The sequence below is a fragment of the Tachypleus tridentatus genome, chromosome 13 (genome assembly GCF_004210375.1).
Source record: "Tachypleus tridentatus isolate NWPU-2018 chromosome 13, ASM421037v1, whole genome shotgun sequence".
In the NCBI taxonomy this organism is placed as follows: domain Eukaryota; kingdom Metazoa; phylum Arthropoda; class Merostomata; order Xiphosura; family Limulidae; genus Tachypleus; species Tachypleus tridentatus.
In genome coordinates this window covers 189,466,391-189,488,826 of record NC_134837.1, presented here as the reverse complement: position 1 = coordinate 189,488,826, position 22,436 = coordinate 189,466,391, and the positions used below count along the sequence as shown (strand labels likewise).

At 34.8% G+C, this 22,436-nt stretch overlaps 1 protein-coding gene across 16 annotated transcripts in view; it reads right to left on the bottom strand.

Annotated features, from left to right (window-relative positions):
* The window catches only part of LOC143238461 (uncharacterized), a 109,680-nt gene that overhangs the window by 45,314 nt on the left and 41,930 nt on the right, over nucleotides 1–22,436 (bottom strand). For 5 of the 16 annotated variants that reach the window (XM_076478716.1, XM_076478714.1, XM_076478726.1 and 2 more), the window contains exons 3-8: nucleotides 20,254–20,410; nucleotides 9,207–9,281; nucleotides 6,703–6,924; nucleotides 6,201–6,378; nucleotides 5,437–5,665; nucleotides 2,296–2,543 (exon numbers count right to left, since the gene is read on the bottom strand). In XM_076478716.1, the coding sequence (XP_076334831.1) occupies nucleotides 2,296–2,543; nucleotides 5,437–5,665; nucleotides 6,201–6,378; nucleotides 6,703–6,924; nucleotides 9,207–9,281; nucleotides 20,254–20,410 (1,109 nt within the window). Of the gene's footprint in view, nucleotides 1–2,289; nucleotides 2,544–5,436; nucleotides 5,666–6,200; nucleotides 6,379–6,702; nucleotides 6,925–9,206; nucleotides 9,282–20,253; nucleotides 20,411–22,436 lie in introns of all 16 variants that reach the window. The other 11 variants (XM_076478713.1, XM_076478715.1, XM_076478723.1 and 8 more) reach the window with 4 other exon arrangements.

Sequence of the window (22,436 nt, the reverse complement as noted above, 5' to 3'; positions counted from 1 at the left end):
GGTGACGTAACCGGATGTGCGGGCGTGGTCACAGGTCTGCCAGATCGTGGACGGTCACGAGTTGATCCATGTTGTTGGTGACGATTCCATAGCCTTGTGATGGTGCTTGGGTGGACATTCACAGCTCTGGCAACATCTGATCGAGATTCGCCTGCTTCCAACGACCAATGGCGTTGTTGCGTTGTGCTTCAGTCAGTCTTGGTGTAACTGTATTGCGTGTCGGTGGCTTAACACTGAGCTATGGAAACTGAGAACCCATCACTTTTATAGGGATTTTGCACATGTTGCACTTGAAGAACGTGCAGATCTCTCAAACAAATGTATTGGACACGAATGCGTTTGGGCGAAAAATCCGATGTTTCTTCCGTTTTCAAAGTGCACAACTTTTATTGTCATTTTGGTCTGACAATTAGTGCCTTAACACGTGTAACATCACATACTCTGAGCTTGTAACGTTATTACATATATTTCTCTTTAAAATAAAAAAATATCCCTTTTGCGTTTCTTTTTTTGAAGAGTATATGTTATTTTTTATTTATTTTATTTCTTTAAATTTATTTTATGTTTAAAATATATATTGATCGTGGAGAGGTGTTTTGGACCAGCTTCATCATGTATGAGGTATTTATCTAGTTCACATAGTAATTCGTTTTTCATCCAATTTTTATCGAGTGTGTTTGTGTGTTTTTCTTATAGCAAAGCCACATCGGGCTATCTGCTCAGCCCACTGAGGGAAATCGAAAATTTTTATCGAAGTACGCTATTGTATTATGTAGAAGTCTATCTGGTATGGTTGGTATGTTTGAATATTTATGTATACATTGAGATGATGTTGCTTTGGGAACTCTATATGCTGTTGTGAGGAGTGTGTTTTGGATTGTTTGTAGTTTGGTTTTAATTATTTTGTCACTTACAGTAATCCATGCTGGAGCTGCATCGTCTATTACTGGTCTAATACATGTTTTGTAATATTAGATTCTGCTTCTTTGCTTTTTGTTTAGAATTTCGCGCAAAGCTACACGAGGGCTATATAAGCTAGTCGTGACTAATTTAGCAGTGAAAGATTAGAGGAAAGGCAGCTAGTCACCACCACCCACTGCCAAATCTTGGGCTATCCTTTACCAACGAATAGTGGGATTAACCGTCACATTATAACGTTCCACGGCTGAAAGGGCGAGCATGTTTGGTATGACGGGGATTGAACTCGCGACCCTCAGATTATGAATCAAGCGCCCTAACCACCTGGCCAGGCGGGGCCTTCTTAACCTTAAAACTAGTGTAATTAAGACTTGATAAGAAGTAAGACTTGTTATTACGTTCGGTGTAAGGAACACTGGTTTAAGTTTAGAGAGAAGGCGGCTGATTTTCTTTAGTCCCTAAACGACAAAGAGATTACAACACTTAAATTATTAGAAGATTACTGGAGGGAACGACGTCTTCCCTATTTAGTCGCTATGGGGTTTACAGAACACTCCTATGATTATAACACGTTGTAATCTGATATTGGGGAAGTAGCTGTGTTCGGCGTGGCTTTCGAAAAAGAGACATAAAAGCAAGAATTTTAACAGAAGAGGTAAAGACCGAGAGATGCGAGAGAAAACGAAAGAAGAAATACGCTATCAGTGAGAAATTTAACCTAGTTTTAAATCTACGTGCTACTGATTATAGTTATAGACATCAATCTGATATGTTTAACTTCGCACAAGTCGATTTCTGGTGGATGGAATAAGTACAATTATAACATAGTTGAATGGAAAGCAGGTAATAATGATTCTCTGCCTTCCTTCTAGTATTACGTTAAGTGGGTCGGTGGACTCGGCAGGATAGCCCGATGTGACTTTGCTATAAGAAAATACACACACACGTTAAGTAGGAATGGCTAGCACAGATATCCCTCGTGTAGCTTGGTGCGAAATTCAAAACCGACGAAGCGTGTGTGTGTGTGTTTTCTTATAGCAAAGCCACATCGGGCTATCTGCTGAGCCCACCGAGAAGAATCGAACCCCTGATTTTAGCGTTGTAAATCCGGAGACATACCGCTGTACTAGTGGGGGACAACTGACGAAGCAAACTGAACCAAGTGGGGTCAACAATTCGGTGACAGCAAAGATAAACGTTTAAAAAATCTTGTAATTTTTTTACGACATTTCATTGATAAATTCAGAGTTGGAACTTCCCACTGTAACGTGAAGAATCGTCAAACTTCTCTTGATAAGAAATCAAACTGGAATTACTATAACAAATCCTAAAGATAAAACTTACTCATTTTCATTAGTTTCATTTTTTTACCTTTACCTTTATCTCCCTGTCTCGCGACCTGACGAGTGGAATTCTGTTCTGTTGGATCGGAGAATCGTTTCCCGGGTGGTGGGACTTCATACAAGACTGCTTCGGAATCGGACGATCGAGATATTCTAGCCGACTGAAGCCGAGCCTTAGGTGTGGGTTGGTAAACCGAACTCACAGACAGAGTGTCAACTTCTCTTGGAGGAGGCGGAGTTTCGTAAAGTGACGGACTCCTGCTAGAGGTAGTGTGCTCCAAACTGGAGCCGTGAAATTTAGAAAACATTGCTGTATGACAATAGATAAGCAGTAAAATAAATCACAACCTCTGATTAATTATAACCATAAATTTTCAAGCCATAAACAAAACACATTAACATGAAATAAAATACGCTGCATATTTTTAAAAAGGATCCTAGAGTACAAGATACAACGTGGAATTATAAAATGTATCCAAGGTTTTGAAGGTGACTGCGGAACTAGGGCCCACATTGAGGTGGGGATACACTATCTATCAGTCTTAAACTCAAGTTCGCTTGTCTCGCTTAAGAAAATTAGAAATTAGGAGAGCGAGATGTGGGTGCTCAAGCCCACAACGTCCCATGATTTGGAAGTTAAGGTACTTTAATTGGTAAAAAGGGCATCAATATAAATATTTTTGATCAAAGAAAAGATTTTGATTAATGGATATCTGACGTCTTCCTTTCCCATCTTGCAGGGAGTCCGTCAGGATTATCCGTTGTTCCCTTTATGCGTTGGTGATGGAGTACCTGCTCTGTTATCTGTATCACTCAATCTCAGCACGTGGCCTCCAGTTGCCTGGGGAGGGGGGGGTAAGAATGTCAAATATATTTCTCAAGCAGACGACGTGAACCTGTTCCTTGAAAACTCGACATCATTAGGTTCAGCGCTGGCCATTGTCCACTGTTACTCTCAGGCCAGCGCTGTCCTGGTGTTCCATCAAGCCTGAAAACACCAATGTGTTTTAGCCTTCCTTCCTGGTATGTTGACGCTGCTGCGGCGTTACGGCGATGTCGTGCCGTGTCAGCCGACGTTCCGACGGACTCCAATTCCTTCTTCCGCCTGCTGGTCCCTGAATGTACCCACAGGATTGAGCAACACCACCCTGCTCTGTCGTGGGACGTTATTTGGGGCCGCGTCGCGCTGCGTCATGTTGGTAGCTATCTTCAGGTTTTCAAATGGCGCGTCGTACATAACATCCTTCCGGTGAGGGAGCGTGCATAACTCTGGAACTCTTGTGCAACTGAGTTGTGTCCCGTGTGCCACACTCAGGTGGAGTCTGTCATGCACAGGTTGGTCCTCTGTCCGACGTCGGTGGCGATCTGGGAAAGGGTGGCCCGCCATTTCCGAGTCCCGCCGCTCTCGGCTGAGACCATCCTATACCACGTGCCGCTCTCTGTTCCCAGCAGCCTGGCCTTTTCATTCCAGTATACCTCAACTCTCTTTAAGTACGTCATCTAGCTTGTTTGAAACGAATTAGTTTTCACGCAGGCATCGGTGTCGTACTTTAAGATACTGGGTAAGGCCAGGAATAGGCTGTTACCCCACCTAGAGGCAGACTTCCGGCGGCTTAGCTCCAGGGACTTTTCCCATCAGTGGCGGCCGGACGCTTCGCCCCTTCGTGCGTTGGTGGGGGATCGGGTCGAGCTTGTGTTCTGAACTGCCTTATCTACAATCTCGCCTCTTGTACATATGTGTCTTTTCTTTAATTATTGTTCTTATTTTTTGTATATATTTATTTCTTAACTTTTTGCCTTGTATATGTTTATTATATTTTCTTTCCATAATTAATATGTTTATTATATTTTCTTTCCATAATTAATATGTTTAATTATTTTTTGCTTTGCACATATTTCAATTTTGTCTATATAATTAATCACTTTTTGTTTTTGCTTTGTATATATGTGTACTTATATTCACTTTGTATATATCATTTTGTAGTTTATACCACGCTCCTTTTTTTTGTCACGTTTCATCGTGCAGTTAATTTTTGTTGTAAATAAATTCAAAATTAGGAATTCTAACTTCAAGACGTAAGTTTTAGCTTACTTACTCCCAAATGGTAGTACTTTATTTTCATCTTTTTATGTTTATCTTATTCTTATTTTAGCTTGGGAGAGCAGTCACCTTCCCACAACTGTCTACAGGCAGTGAAGGATGATATAGATGTGGGGCGTTGTGGGCTTAAGCGCCCACATCTCGCTCTCCTAATTTTCTTGTGTAAAATCAGCGAATTGGAGGTTAAGACTGATAGACGATGTACCCCCACCGCAATGCGGGTCCTATTTCCGCAGTCACCTCCAAAGCTAAGGATACATTTCATAATTCCACGTTGTAGCTTGTACCCAACGATCCTTTTTAAAAATATGCTGCGTATTTTATTTCATGTTAATGTGTTTTGTTTATGGCTATAATATATATACTTTTAATTTTGCGACAATAATGGACATCGTTGTAATGAATCAATATTTTTCTGAAAATAGCCACTACCGATGAAGGGGTGAAAATCCACTAGTAAATAGTTTTATCTTGCAGAAAATTAGGGGCAAATTTTGAAGAATCATGTCCTTGTACCACTGATCCGGTTCCGTGGTGACGGATCTAACGTAAATATTAATATAAAAAAATCAAATTGAACTGTGCCTGAATCTTTGAAGAAGTATATTCTTATGGGCTCACTACCAAAACAATAAACTATTAGTGAGTACAAAGTCAGGTTATTGTGTTATATGCAGTCAATAACGTGACACATCTAAACATAAACCTTTACACCTCTGAGTAGAATACGGTCTCACTCAAACAGAAAGCTTTATATTTTTGAATAGGATAAAAGCTCGTCCATGCAAATATCTTTACATTTCTGAGTATGATGGGACTCAGAAGGCATATAATGTCGGTTATTCTTTTTTACATTAATTTAACGAGCACAGTTGAATAAGGTTAAAGCGAATATCGAGCTATATTTTTAACTACAATAAAGAAATATACAGATATATAACACAATGGGAAAGTTCTGCAGAAGTTTCAATAGATTTAAAATGTCTAGTAAAATCTTCAGGTTGAGTGCTTGAGCTAAAGGTCTTTTGTAGAGAAATAATAAGTTCCAGTCACTCTAACCATAATGAAACTTACCCTGAGGTTCGTTTGCTGGAACTGAAAGACCTGGGTGGAGGTGGAACTTCATAAAAATTGGTATCTAAAATGAGAGAACTATTTTGTTTCGTAGGAGATATACCATAAGAAGACAACCTCTCAGGAAGAAGTACGTTCGCATAAGTCCCGGAGAGAAAACCAGGTGGCGGTGATAACGAACAGGGAGATTCTATCATATCTTCATCCGTAGGGACTAGAGTAGCGTGATCTGAAATAAATGCCAAAGCGAAGATGGTTGTAAAACACTAATATTTTTCATAATAAGGAGTGGTTAACTCTCTTCTAAGTTTCGCGTAATCACATTTTACAAAAACCGAGAACAGATTCGTTTTGAGGTTGCTCATAAAGTATATATACTAAACAAATATTCAATCTCATTTCCAATTAGTTCGTGAAATCAGAAAGAAAAGTTGTTACTAGTTCGAATTAAAAGTACCTGTTTATTAACGGTGTACGTTTACCAATACCGAAATAGCGCAAAGATTGATATATATATATATATTTTTCTTTTTCCTGAAAACAAAACTGCACAATTAGTTGTGAAGTACGTTATTTCAAATTGCGTTAATGATAACACATTAAAAATTAACTTAAATCGATGGTCTGATAAACACTTTACCAAATACTGGGAAACTTTCATTAAAAACCCTAACGCATAATTTTTTATCTTCTAAGGGCACAATACGACAAAACCTTTAAAGTGTCTGTTAAACGTCTCAGGCTTAGTATATGTAATCACATACCTTTGATAATTTTGAAGGTTTTCTTAGCGATATTGGTATTTAGATCTTCTAATAAATCAAACACTGTTCTTCCATGCTGATCTTGTACGTTAACATCAACCCCATAATCTAAAAGAAGTTTCACTACTTCATTCTTGCCATAAAAGGCTGCTTCGTGTAGCGCACTACCGCCCTCTGTCTGTAAGTTTGAAAGTCACAAAATACAATATATGCTGTTTTGAATTAAATATATAAATATGAACTTCAAAACCAATACTACACTATACAGTTATCGTTTGTGATCAAAAAACGTCTGAGAGGAATAATGAAATAGGCATGCGTAATATCAAAAGTAGAAAAATAAAATTTACAAAATAAAATAAACGAACAAAGAACATGAGAATTAATGCAATTAGATAGATATAATTTTGAGAGTTTGTTCACAGTTTTACTTTTTCAACTAATTGTGGTTCGGTTGGGCTGTTATTAGCTGTAATAACAATATTTATTATAAGCACCTTACCAGGAAGTTTACGTCAAATCCGGCATCTAGAAGAGTTTTAACCACTTGTTTGTGTCCGTTTCTTGACGCCAGGTGGAGAGGGGAATGTTTTTTTATATTATTTCGAAGCAATTGAGGATTGTGTTTGATAAGCTGTTCCACAGTTTCTAGTCGTCCGTATTGGGCAGCTAAATCAAGCGCGGTTTCTTCCTTCAGGTTTCGTATGGTAGGGTCACAATTATTCTATGATCAAGAATCAAACTACATTTGAAATATTCTCAAATGGCGGTGGAATTATGTGCACTTAGTCATCCTAATTATAAAATATTCATTTTTTATTATTATTATTACAGCCTAAGACACCTTTAAGTTTGAAATCTTTAACACACGCGCAGAAAAATGAAAACCAAAAAAAATATTAAGTAATAAAATCTGTGTTCTGTTAGTCGCAATCTCATACAATAATTTACTTTCTATCAGACATGACGTATACTTTGAAGATCATGAATTTGGTCAGTAAATACACAGATTTCTGAATAAATAAACAGACCAAAATTCGCGGGCGAATGCAACATGTCTTCGTCACACAATTTCAACATGACCAATTCTGCTATCAGAAAAATAAAAAACCGTTTATATCTCTGGCTGGGTCCTGCAAGAAAGTATATTTGTACTAAATCCTATATACCTTGGATGACATACATATGAACAGTTCACGAGAATCTAAGTTGTGCTTTAACTGTTAAAAAGGTGATCAAACGACAAAAATCTCCATACTGTCTATATATTTATACTAAATGCCATTTAAATTGATCGAAATATATTAAAGTAATTGATAAAAAAATTCCCATATGCTTTTTGTGTGCTCTGATTCTCTTTAAAAAAACAATTCTAAAGTGGATAAATCGAATTTTTTTGTATGTTATACGTTAGAAACGTGATAATTAATTTGCCAATTTCATTTTGATTGCTGTAAATATGACCGCACATGAGCCTAAAATATACTTTTTTAACCTTTCACTGCCTAGAAGCGAAGGATTGGTTTGTTTTGAATTTCGCGCAAAGCTACTCGAGGGCTATCTGCGCTAGCCATCCCTAATTTTGCAGTGTAAGACTAGAGGGAAGGCAGCTAGTCATCACCACCCACCGCTAACTCTTAGGCTACTTTTTTACCAACGAATAGTGGGATTAACCGTCACATTATAACGTCCCGACGGCTGAAAGGGCGAGCATTTTGGTGCGACGGGAATTCGAACCCGCGACCTTCGGATTACGAGTCGAGTGCCTTAATCATCTGGCCATGTCGGGCCTAGAAATGAAGGAATGCGGTCGACTGAAAAAAAACAACAAAAAACATTGTGCTTCCCTACGAAAACATATATAATAAATAATTACATTGTTCTTTATTTTGTATCAGTTGAAAATAGTAATGATTCTCAGAACTATTGAATTCTTTTGAAAATTTCTGAAAAAAAAGTTGACCCTTACGTTGTGCGGAGATGGTTTCACTACTTTGCTTGTTTGTTTGAATTTCGCGCAAGACTATACGAGGGCTATCTGCGCTAGTTGTGACTAGTTTAGCAGTGAAAGAATAGAGGGAAGGCAGCTAGTCATCTCCACTCACCGCCATGTCTTGGGCTATTCTTTTACCAACGAATGGTAGGATTGCTTGAAACTTATGATGCCTTCACGGCTGAAAGGACGGGCATGTTTGAATGGGACGGGGATTCAAACCCGCGATCCTCAGATAACGAGTTGAACGCCTTAACCACCTGTCCTCTGGTGGGACACCGGTAAGCCTTCGGATTTACAACGCTAAAATCAGGGGACTGATCCCTCTCGTGGGCACAAAGATAATCCAATGTGGCTTTGCTATTACAGAACACACATATACATTCTTACTTAAAATAAATATCATCATTTACAATATTTGCTGAAAGGAGAAATATAAGTACATTTATGATAACTTATAAAAACTGAATAATACCAGAAAAATTAAACAAACTTAAAAAAAATGAAAACCTAAGTTCTTTATAATTGCCAAAAATTACTTATACATTAACGTATTTAAGGTAGTTTCCTCAAATTTTCAAAAAGTAAAAACTCATGTTTATTCATCAGTCAACGACGTGTTACTAAACAGGAATCTAAATTTGTTTGAACTATGGCCCGGCATGGCCAGGTGGTTAAGGCACACAAATCGTACTCTGAGGGTCGCGGGTTCGAATTCCCTTCACACCAAACATGCTATGCTCGCCCTTTCAGCCGTGGGGGCATTATAATATTTCGATCAACTCCACTATTCGTTGGTAAAAGAGTTTACAGTGGGTGGTGATGACTAGCTGCCTTACCTCGAATTTTCACTGTTGAATTAGTCATGACTAGCTCAGATAGCCCTCGTGTAGCTTTGCGCGAAATTCAAACCAAACAAATCTTTGAACTTATGTGCAGCGAAATGAATTATTCAGGTAAAAATAATATCAAATAAATATAAAATTTAAGACAGAAGGTTGTTTAAAACTTACCTGAAGCAACAGAGTCACGACGTCAGTGTGGCCATACTGGGCAGCTGAGTGCAACGCCGTTTCATGGTCATGATTCTGCAAATAGACAAATTCCTAAGCCACGTGGTGAAGTAAACAACAAAATATATCCATGGAAACCACACTGTCTAACAATTGGCTTTTCACATTTAATAATGACAGCATAACAACATAAAGTAGAATGTGGAAACAGAATCGCTGTTGAGATTAAAACTGTGCATACAACGATAACTTATTTAATTGGTTGTTTTTGTAAGTTTTTGTACAGCAAAGCCACATTGGGCTATCAGCTACGTCAACTACGGAAAATCGGACCCCGAATTTAAGCTTTATAAGTCCGTAAACTTTTTGATGTTCTACTAGGGTACAACTTATTTAATATATCAAATGTTATTTTGAGTGCGTTTTTGTTTTTTTTTTGCACGAGTGTCGTCTAATTTAGTTAAAATCATAGCTGATTAAAGTGTGGTAAGATTTATATTACCATAACAGTACTGTTTCTTATACTAGTTCCATGTAACCACTTCGCATTTTCCGGTTTATGTGGGCATTTGTACGTTTTTTAACACTACTTTGCCAACTATTAATGGATCTTCTCCAAATCCGACATGAAGATTCGTTGGTTTGTTATCATGCAGAGCTTGGTTTGTTTTGAATTTCGCGCCAACCGTCCCTAATTTAGCAGTGTAAGACTAGAGTGAAGGCAGTTGATCGTCACATTATAAGGCCCCTACGGCTGAAAGGGAGAGCATGTTTGGTGTGACGGGGATTCGAACCCGTGAACTTCGGATTAAGAGTCGAGTGCCTTAACCAAGTGGCCATGCTGCGCCATTATGCAGAAATGCATATAAATTTGCGGTCTCACATTTTATGTCTTGCAGTTTTTATGGGCGTTTTTGTAATGTTTTTTTTTTTTTTAACAATTACATATAAGGGAAAAACTTTTAATCATGAATTTACGTAACTTCAGTCTAAGGAACGGTTACTCCAACTTGTATTAAATAATTTAATAATAAATATAGTTTAATGCATTATTTCCGAGGAAGTTTAGAGAGTAGTAAGTCAACAATTGAATTAAAAGGAGAATATGTAATATGGAAATCACAGTTTTATTTAAAGATAAAACAAATAATTATTTTACAAACTTTGTTTTTAGTGTTTTTTTAATACTACCTTTCACTAGGTTTACATCGCATCGTTAGGTGGATAGTTTAACAGAACAAAACCGTTACGTATTCATTTATCAACAATAATACTACGTCGCTAAGCAACAAAATAAAAGAAAGAAACAGTTATTAAATTGGAAAAATAAAACAAATACAATTTTACACTAGTTAGTGCTAGTTTTTTGTTTTTGTGTAATGATAATTTCTTTGGATTTTCTTCGATTTGTATTACTTTCTCTGCCAATAATTTTGACATAAAAAAAAGTGCCTATCTTGAGACGTATGTTCAAAAGAGGAAGCTTTAAGTATTCTTTTATTCTGGTGAAAAGTTTTCAGGTTTCTCGAATGTAGGAATTTCCAGCGCAATTAGCAATCTAGAAATGTAATTTGTGACCAGGTTCCTGAAGTCACCTTGACAACAAATTTGTGTGATACAATTTGACCTTGGTTTTTTGATGTTAAGAAAAATCCTCATTATTTTGTTTAATTGTTTTGATAAAGTTCTGTGGATCCTATGTGAAAGCCTAAGGGTATATATATACATGGAATTGGTGAATTCTTCTGTTCTGAACATGAGTAAATGATTTCCATTCTTCGACCGTCTATCTGGTTATAAAGAACATGATCGCCCTTCCAGTCGTGGCGATGAGTGAGAGTAAGTGGTTGTCCACCATTTTTAAATTAGGGACATTTAGCGTAGGTAACCCTTGTGTAGCTTTACATAAAATTCAACAAACAAAACAGAAGACAGTCTATTGCTTCTTCAACAATAATTTATGGGAATATATTTTTTTACGTCCAAGCTAACCATAAAAACATCCAGGTCATAACATTTTAGTTCTGTGAAAGATTCAAGCGTTCTTCACAAAAGTGTAAGTTATAGTGAAATAAGGGCTTATACCCAACCAAGATAGTATATTTACCGAAATTATAGTTATAAACTTTATAAGACAAAACTATAGAACTTGTTCGTTTGTTTTTGTATTTCGCACAAAGCTACATGAGGGCTATCTATGCTAGCCGTCCCTAATTTAGCAGTGTAAAACTAAAGGGAAGGCAGCTAGTCATCACCACCCACCGCCAACTCTTGGACTACTCTTTTACCAACGAATAGTGGGATTGACCGTCACATCATAATGCCCTGATGGCTGAAAGGGCGAGCATGTTTGGTGCAACAGGGATTCAAACCTGCAACCCACAGATTACCAGTCGAACGCCTTAACCCACCTGTCATGCCGGGCCAACTATAAAACTAAAGGTGTTTGTTTGTTTTGAATTTCATGTAAAACTACACGAGGGCTATCGACTTAGCCATCCCTCATTTCGCAATGTGAGACTAGAGGGAAGGCAGTTAAGTCATCATCACCCACTGCCACCAACTCTTGGGCTACTCTTTTATCAATGAATAGTAGGATTGATTTAAACATTATAACACTCCTCCGGCTGAAAGGGCGAGTATTTTTTGTGTAACGAAGATTCGAACCTGCAACCCTCGGATTACAAGTCGAGTGCTTAAACGAGATGGCCATCCAGAAGGGGACATTAGGTTTATGAATTTTTTGGTAAGCCATGTATTTGCTGCATATGAAAATTTGAAGGTTGCAAGAAATGTAACAGTCACTGGAAATTTTGTCAGGTTTATACAACTGTAATAACAAAGGATTTTAATTTGCCTTCTAACTTGAACATTAAGTCAGCATCTAATCTTTCAAAGTGAACTTATTCATTTGAAAAATGTGTTCATGTCACTGTGGTACTTACAGCAAATTATCACAACAATTTAGTTGTCTTTATCCAATTATAATAAAACATTGTCATAATCTCAATGAGTATAGTGACCTTCATGAAGAAACTGTGGCATAATTTTAGGGCAGGATGATAGTTTAGAAAGTGAAGTAAAAGAAGGTTTGGTAATTTGAAAAAATGATTCAAATGTATCTATTTGACAATTCTGGGTAAATCTAACAAAACTTGTAATTTTCTAATAAAGTAGTACAAAAGAGTATAATTATCAATAAATAAAGTATCATTACTTCTTTCTTCCATAAATAAAACTTTAATAATTTTCAAACATTAAAAGGTGTTGATAGGCTGATCTGTCTTGGAAGTTTTTGGAAGACATTTCGACCTGATGATAATTTGCATTAGCAGCTCGAAATGTCATCCAAAAATATTCTAGACAGAAAATCCAATATGATATTTGAAGTTTTATAATGGAATATAATACTACACAGAAATGTGCACTCAGACACAAACACAGAAATTTTAAGAGTGTAGCTTTTGTTTTATATGTGAGGAGGATGCAGAATGGTTGCTACAGTAGGGTCAAGGCTAAACATAAATCTGAGAGGACAGTATTTTATAAAATAATGTAAAAGAGTCATGTTCCTCTATACCCAGCAAAAGTTATATGTGTGTATAAAATAAATATAACACCGGCCAAGAAATAATGAAATGTTAAAATTAAAAAAAACAAAACAAGAAGAAAACCAAGAACCTTTGCTTTAATACCTTTTCAATAAAAGTATTACAGTCATTAGAGGTAAACATTTCTAGGGCTTTGAATTTAAGTTGAGATTAATTATACTATTTTTGTGTGACAAATAGATAGAGATTGAAATAATATAATTAGAAATATTATGAGTAAACAATTCTACTTCTAAGGTCAAACTCTCAATGGCACTGCAGTATGTCTTAGGACTTACAATGCTAGAAACCAGGTTTTGATACCTATGGTGGGCAGAACACAAACAACCCATTGTGGAGTTTTGTGTGTAAAAAACAATCTTAGATTAATACTTCACTATATACCTTTTCCTGTTGGTATTTCTAGTTGATATTAGTGAGATCTTTTTCATTTTTGATGACATTTTATTTTGATGTAACACCTTTTTTTATTTTTAGTATTATTTTATGTTAATGTTGGTCTGAGCTGATTAAAGACTTTGAGGAAGAGCTGGGGGAAATTTTGAATGGGGTTCTGAGGACTGAACTTCATAAATAAGTCAAACACAATTCAATACTATCTACAGCTTTGGCAATACACTTACACACATGATAGACAAATAATACATGAAATATTAACTATAATATTTATAATAGATATAAAGTAAGGACAAAGAAGTTTGTTTTTTAAATAGCAATCAAACAGTTATGAAAGAACAGGCTGTATGAACATTTTATTGAAACAGTATAAAATAACAGGTTTATATGATACTACTAAAACTACTGTTGTCAATAAAACATTTGCAAACATGTACTTTTCAATGAGAAAACTACTTTCTGATTACTAGATCCCCCCCAATCCAGTGCTGGTGTTAATAATCACTTGCGATTTTCTTGTTTTACAGTTTTGTTAATCGTAATGGGAGAGAATGAATAAAACACGAGAAGCAAAATTACAGAGATCATGTAGACAGTTTTAATCTAATACAATTCCCATTACATCAATCTTACATGGGAACAACATACTGTGCATAGCCAATAAATCATGCCAAAAGCTGAAAAAATCTTCTGTGGTTTAATTAGTCATAACTAAACACTTGCTTAATCCATAACCTGTCTTCTGGAAGATGTCACTTCCATTTCAGTGGGTTATCTCAAATGTTTGCTTAATCCATATTCTGTCTTCTGGAAGAAGCCACTTCCACTTTTGTGTTTTAGTGGGCCCTCTCAAACATTTGCTTAATCCATTACCTGTTTTCTGGAAGAAGTCACTTCTGTTTCAGTGTTTTAGTGGACCCTTTCAAATGTTTGCTTAATCCATATTCTGTCTTCTGGAAGAAGTCACTACCATTTCAGTTACTTCAGAATGATAAGGGTGTGGTAATATAACTTTCCAATTTGAAAAAAAAAAAAAAAGTTACAAAAATCTATACTTCTGATAGAACTAATCTCATAAATCAAATTTACTGGTACTTTCAGACTGATCTTTCACCAATACACAACTGTCACTACTGTGAAAGTAAACAGACTATAGCATTACTACAGGTGATAAAATCCTGTCATTCCAGATCCCTATCAGGCAAAAAGTCCATGGTCTTGTGTAGTTAATGTCTTCAATAATAATAATAAGAAAATGTGCATAATGCAAGATAACATATTTAGTAATAATTACCAAAATATAGAAATAAAAGTTACTTCATAGCATACTTTCATATTTTAGTCCATATATTTAAAACCAACATTTCTCAAATGTTTCTTTTCAGAATAGAATATTGAATTTCTTATGTACAGCTTACAAAGTACAGGCAAGTCCATTCTTTAGTACACTTAGAAGGAAAGAACATTATTTTCCACAGCTTATAACATGACACTTTAAGCTGTTAAAAAAACTAGTGATATTACATCTCCTCTAGATATTGGTTATAATAAGACAATAATCATCCAATGGGGTACCTGGATCAACTAAAAACCATTGTTTGATTGCATTATTGAATTTTGCACTTGTGTTATTATTTTTAGATCTTTTCATAAGAAATTTACATTTCATACAGTGTTTCAGTCTTTTAAGACACAGTAGCTAACCTGTTTTGAACACTTCTATGGGAACTATTATTCATTAAACAGTATATGCTGAATCATTTTTGTTTGTTATCTTAAAAAAATGTTAACATATCACAACTTCAGACAACAAGGGACCACCTATCTCAGCAAGATCATTCTTGCTCACTCACCGATGAGAAAAGTAAATATTTAGACTCACCCTTTATATTTCAGGTAGTGTTCCCATCTTAAATTCCTGTAGAGCTCTGACCACCATTACTTCTAATGGCAACTTATTCCACAAGTCAATCACCTCATTATAAACACAAAACTCTTTCTAACTGGAGCCTAGCCTGTGCTTTCAAATCTTAAACTTTGTTCTCTTTTCCTACTGCTTCCAAAAACAGCATAAAGAAACCAGAGATTTTTATCCCCTGAATAATTTTTAACCCTTAAACAGCAGCCATGATCAACTGATGCTACTACCTACAACATTCCCACTGCTCAAGGGTTAAACCCAATTCATATTACCTCTCAAGAGAAAATATGATATATTACTCTCTCCTTGTAAGATAACTCATCCATCTCTGGAGTTATCTCAGTGTTCCTCCTCTGAACCATTTCCAATAACTCAATATTCTTTCATACGTAAGGAGGTCAAAATCATACACAGTATTCTGAGTGATATTTAAGTGGAAATTTGTATAGAGATGCCTCTCTGTTTTGTAATCAATGCATCTACAAGTACATTTCAAAATTCTATTAGCTTTGCTACTCGCAACAGACCACTGCCTTGATGGCTTAAGTGATAATCCATCAATACGTCAAGATACTTTTATACTTTTTCAGCTACAAAAGTTAGTAGGTTCTCATCTATGTTGAGTGTGTCATCCAGATGCATTACCTTGCACTTACTACAATGAAAAGTAATGTTACAAATATTTGACCAACTTACCATTTGATCCAGGTCATTTTGTAATACTGAAGGCATTTGACAAAATACAAAAAATTATGCACAAGGTTTGAATTTTTCATAATATATACATTTCATCTTCAGTGAAATCTGAAAACTGTGTTACAAAGATGATTATTAACTTAAACTATAATATCATAATCACTATTTTACTTAGTTATTAAGAAAAGTGGTTAACAGAAGGATACAACTAAAACAAAGAATCACAGATATATATTGAAAATAACTGAATTTTAAGATTGTAAATTTAGAATAATTTTAAATCTAAAGAACTTCATAAGTCATTAAGAATCAGGTGGTCTTTAGCTCTGAGTACACTTTCTTTAATGTAAAGTGAAAAGTGTGAAGATTCTGTAGTAATGGCAGAGAAGCTGTTATACAAAATAATGTGACCCATTGTTTTAACATGTAAACAAATGGGTGAATGGATGAGTTTAAGTAGTAAAAGGGGGATTCCATTAGATATTCTTAATTTTTAAGTGGAATTTTGTTGTGGTTAATGTATATGTCCTTACAGTCACTATACATATATTTATATACAAGCTATAAATGTAGAAGTTAAGGTAGTTTATTTTTATATTGAAATAAGTTTTTACTACAGATGCTAGGTCTGTATATTAGTTAGAGTTAAAGTTGATGGTAGAAGTTTTTGATTAGAGAGGAGAGGTGTTTTTAATTTGTAAGGATTGTGAACCCATAAAATGAAAACATATAATAAGATGAAATTTGTGAATGGTGGTTGGAATTTGTTGTTTATGAAATAACGAATGTACACACCATAAACCCTCTCACTTCAAATATTTCCTCTTACTATATACTGTCCTTTAACAGGTTCACAGTCCTCTCCAATACAAAATTCTACCTTCAGATCCACTCAGATTAATATATAGATCTAGTCTCCACATTAAAAATATATTTCAATTCAAAAATAAACTACCTAAACTCCTACACTCATGGCTTGTGTGTAAATATAAATGTAGTGATTGTAAAGTCATGTACATAAGCAAAAAAATACACACAAAAAAAACTGCCACTTATAAATTAGTCTGTGAACATTTAGGAATATCTAACAGAACTGACTGTCCACTACTTGGACCTAGTCATTCATCTAATCATTCACACTCTGAAACCACTGGTCACAATATTTCACATAATTTGTCTGTAACAACTATAGGCTCTTTAGACCTTGAACTCTAAGCTTAAAAAGGTTTACTAATAGCTAAAGATGGTCTTACTCTTAAAAACTCCCAAAACTCTTTAGATCTAAATTTTACAAACTTAAAACTTAACTGTTTTCAATATATATGAATAACCCTTTGTTTTTCATTCCACTGACCACTTTTCTTAATAATTATGTAAACTAATGATTACGATATCATAGTGTCAGTTAATTATTATCTTTGTAACATTTCTTTCAAATTTCACTGATGATGGGATGACCATATTTCAAAATGTTCAAACCTTGCAAACAAAATGTTTTGTGTTTTATCAACCGTCTTCACCTTCATTATCAGACTTTGAATTCCCCACCATGAATTCATTCTGTAATATTTCAACATCCTCATAAACCTAGAAATATCTAAGAGTTTAATATCATCAGGAAACTTTTCTACTTTATTAATTCTGCCTCAATCATTAATTTATAGAAGGAAAATAAAGTACCAAGCACTTAACCCTGAGATTCTCCACAAATAACAAGGTTCAAATTTACCTAAACACCATTAACAATATCCTTTCACTTTCTCACATCCAACCATACTACAATTCAGTTCACTAGTCTTTCTCCAATTCCTGTCAATATAATTTTGTTGGTAAATATTCTGTGACACCTTATTAAAAAGTAATTGAAAATCTAATTATAGTAAGTTCACACCCTTTGATTTGTCTAGATGAAAAGCTAAGTTCTCCAAACAAAACATAACATGTTGGCTTTTATTTATTTTTTAAAAATAATTTTACATAGCTTCTTTCATTGAACTCTAGAACTGTGTCTAAAGTTGAAGCCTCCTATAATTACTGCATCACTATTCTTATTACTATTAACCCTGATCACATCATAAAATTTAGAATTAACCTCTTTTGTTTGACCTGTTGGCCTATAAAAATTCAACCTCTTGATTACCATTTTTTATGCCTTCAATCCTAAGTGGCTGCAGCTCATCCTAATACACAGATTTAGATTTGGCTTGTTTAGAATTAAGCAAAAAGCAACATAATGGGCTATCTATGCATAATTTTTGCAGTGTAAGTCTGCAGATGTACAACTGTGCCAATGAGGGGCTCCTAATACAAGGGAGCATTCATCTTTTAAAGAAAATATCACCAGTAAATAATTTATAAATTGGAATGTAAAAACATAATTCCTAATATTAAGATTCTCCAAGTGTAACCAATTTTCAGCAATTCTTGTTATATTATAGTCTTCCAATTCAGCTATGGTTCTGAACTTTCCTATTGTTCCTAACACTCCTGATATTAGAATAACAGAAACTAAATTTATTCTTCGTCCCATTTTTAGAACTACTGTTGAACTGTTAAGCTCTGACTCTTCCATTTCCAACGTCTTCATTAACTAAGTCATTCTATCAATTTGTCTGTTTCAATTTACAAAGCTTCCTCACCACTATGAAAGATTAGTTTAAATTGTTTCTTAATAATATATCTATAGATTATACATACACATTACTACCTAATTTGCTTAAATGGGGTCCATCTCTAGCATATAATTAACCTTTACCTTAAATAACTATCCAAAGGTCTAAATATCACACATTTTTATCTAATCCTATTCATGATAATATTTCATTTAAGCCTTGGATCCTGTTAAGTACATTAGTTCCAAGTCTAGACCAAGAGGGAATTCCTGAAAGGACCATGGTCTATTTCTATCTGTGAATATCTATAGAAGATCTTTATTATCCAGTTTTTCTGATTTACAATTTTCAAAATAAACTGCTCCAACATGTTCTCTAAAAATGAAAGAGAATTTTCCAGCTCTAGGCATAAGCAACTGAACTGAAAAAAATGCTCTATATTGTCCTGGTTTGTTTGCTTGTTTGATTTTGAGTGCAAAACTACTTAACGGGCATTAGAACCATTATGGATATCAATTACATTTTTAGATTTATAATAATTCAAGTTTACTGCTAAATCACCCACTCTTTCTGTCCTTCACACTACAAATAATTTATCCACATACTGAGTGAGAAATTCCCACACTATATAAGCCTCTTGAACATCTTGTTCTTCATTGCAAGCAACCAATGGATCAAATCTATTAGACACTGGTACTTGGACGTAAACTAAACTTGCCTCTATAGCTTTAATTTTGTTATTAACTTCCACTCTTGTAACCTCAGCAATTTCATTCTCATCCTCTCCAAAGTAAAATTTACCCTAACTCTATCCAATTCTTGTTTTTCATCCTTCATTTCTACATCCAATTTACTAATAACTCTTTCTAATAGAGCAATACTATTCAAATTTATCCTCAACTCACCCTAAAGTAAGCAACTAAAGTGTGCTTATATCTTTCTGAGCCTACTAAAGGTCACAATCAAATTCACACTTCTCAAACAGCCCATTTATGTCATTTATGAAAAAGTCATGTATAAACAAATTGTTTCCACTGCATATCCATTCAACCACTGTATACCTCAAGCAGCTTTAGAATGAAATGGTATTCATTCTTTTGTACACGAAGTCATAATGGTGAAGTTGCTAGATGGACTGTTGAAAAGAAAGCTAGGAACTCATCATCCTCATATACTAGATTAAAGGAAAGCAAACAGAAGTAGGGGATATGCTCTGGACATGACTGAAAGCCTTACAACTGAAAATAAGCAGCAGGATTATTGTAAAGGTGCATGGTTGTTAGGTAGACAATGACTGAATGTGGAGCAATGGGCTGTATCGAGGTGGTGTGGCTATAAAATCGATTTAATATAAAAAATTCAACTTCTGTGTATGCACATGTATATATATATATATATATATACACACGCACTTATTAGTACACCATGTTTTTAATTGCACTTAACCATCTGCAAATTTAGTGAAGAGCCTAAAGAAAACCCATACTTGCCATATAACAGAAGTCAATGTTTAGTACATTCCCCCCTTATTTTCTTGTTACTAAAATACTTTAAATCTTGTTGAAAAAATGTAATATACATTCATAAACAATTTAACAAGCTAATTCAAGTTTATCGTATTACAGAGGAAAACGTGAATTAATAATTGCATATTTGTTTCCAGCACTTTAGTCTTTAATTTAAGAAGTATATGAAAATAAATAAAGGTTTCTTTTCAAAAGGATCATCCCATGGGTATAAAAAATTACATAAGAGTTGAGAATAAAATGATTAATAAATATAAGAATAAATATCACAAGAATGCAACTTACTGCAAGATTAACATTGGGTACTGATGGCCCATGAACAAGCAGTAACTTTACAATTTCTGTATTTCCCGTCCAAGCTGCTAGATGGAGTGGAGTGGATCCTTTATTGTCGACAACATTAGTGGAAGCCTCGTGAGTGAGAAGCAGAGCTACTATATCTCTAAAAAAGAAAAAGTAAAGGAAAAAAAGCAGAAAATAACTGAGAAACATAAAAATAATTTTATATTTTCACTACATAAATTATTAGCTTTACAATGGCATTTTTAATAGTGATATTTATTATTATTATTGTTTCAATACTAAAAGATGATCCCCAGTAACACAGTGGGAATCACTGCTGTATCAGGTCATCCCATAAGTAATGTCCAAATATTTAATACAGAAAGCACATCATCATTTCTGTCATTGTAGAAGGTTTTAATGACTAAAATATGTAATAGGACATGTATAAAAATGTTCAAACAGATTAAAGCAACTAACCAAACTCCATTTTATCAGATCATTAATGAAATAAACCCTTATGAAGATAGATGTGTCTGAGGAGCACAATAAGCATATAATGCTTTACAAGTTTAAAAAAGGCAATAGTGCAGCAGAAACTACATGAAATATTCAAGGTATTTATGGTGTGGAGTCTCTCAATGAAAGAAAATGTTGAAGGTAGTTTCAGAAGTTCAGATCAGGTGATTATAGTTTAAGTGATGTACCACATTCATGTTGTTCTGTTGAGTTTAATGATGACTTGCTGCTAGCTGCACTTGATGATTGTTCTGTAACAGTTAAAGAACTAGCACAGAAGCTTAATTCAACCCATTTAACAGTTCACCGTCATCTGCAACAGTTTAGAAAGGTGTCAAAACTTGGAAAATGGGTCTTCCATGATTTGCCCGAAGCCAATTTTAGAGTAAGAGTGGACATTTGTACTTCTCTGTATTCTCATGAATGTAACTCACCTTCTTTGATAGGTTAGTGACTGGAGATGAAAAATGGATATTTAATAATAATGTTACGTGCTGCAGACAATAGCTCAGTGCAGGTAAACTGGCTAAAGCACAGTCCAAAATGGACCTCTATCCTAGGAAAGTCTTGTTAAACTCTTAGTGGGATATTGTTGGTGTGATCCACTTTGAGTTGCTGCCACTCAATATAATGATTACATCAGACTTGTATTGTCAACAGTTAGAGTGTTTGAATGTTGCACTGAAAGAAAAGGGCCTGCTTTGATCACTTGTGAAGGTGTTGTGTTACACCAGGATAATGCAAGGGTCACATTTACAAAGATCGAAGAACTAGACTGGGAAAAACTTCCACATCCTCCTTATTCTCCAGACCTTGCTCCATGTTACTATCATCTATTCCAAAGTTAGCAGAACTATATTGAAGGAAAAAAGCTTGGAATACATGAAGATGTCAAAACTACCCTCTCTACAATCTTTTCCTCCTAACCCCAAGGATTTTACAGAAGTGGCATTCAGAAGTTCGTGAATTGTTGGCAGGAAGTAATTAATAATAATGGAACATACATTATTGATTAAATAACATTAAAAGCATTTGAAATCCCTTTTTTTTTTCTGAACCTAAAATCGGACATTACTTAAGGGATGACCTGATATTTATGTTTATACCCCCCCCCTATGAGGGTTGATTAATAAAGAAAAAAGTCTGTGGACTTACACAGCTAAAAACTTGGTTTTGATACCCATGATAAGCAGAGAAAAGATAGTCCACTGTGTGTAATTACAAATAAACAACAGTGCAAGTTTCATTTTCTAAACTAATAACAGTATTTATTGGATATGTGTTATATGTGAAGATAACGGGCCAATGTTCTGTCAAAAAAGGTAGAATGTATTAAACTAGTTCATTATGCTTACAAACTGTGTTGTTTTATATATACAAGTACGACAGTAATGTTTTTATCAGGTGCTGTGAGTAATTATGTTTCCAAGAGTTAGGGAGACACGTGATACTTTTAATAAAATCAATATTTGGCTTACCAAGATATCTGGAAACCTGCCAAGTTTTCTTTTAAGTATTGGCACTTACACCAGCAGTTAAAACTAGTAATTATTTCGTGGTAGCACATATTTCCAAAAAGTTATATTTATAATAACATAAACAACCTTTGAATTTGAGAGAAATGTTATATCTAATGGAAAACCCAGTATGTGTTTTTCAGAACTAGC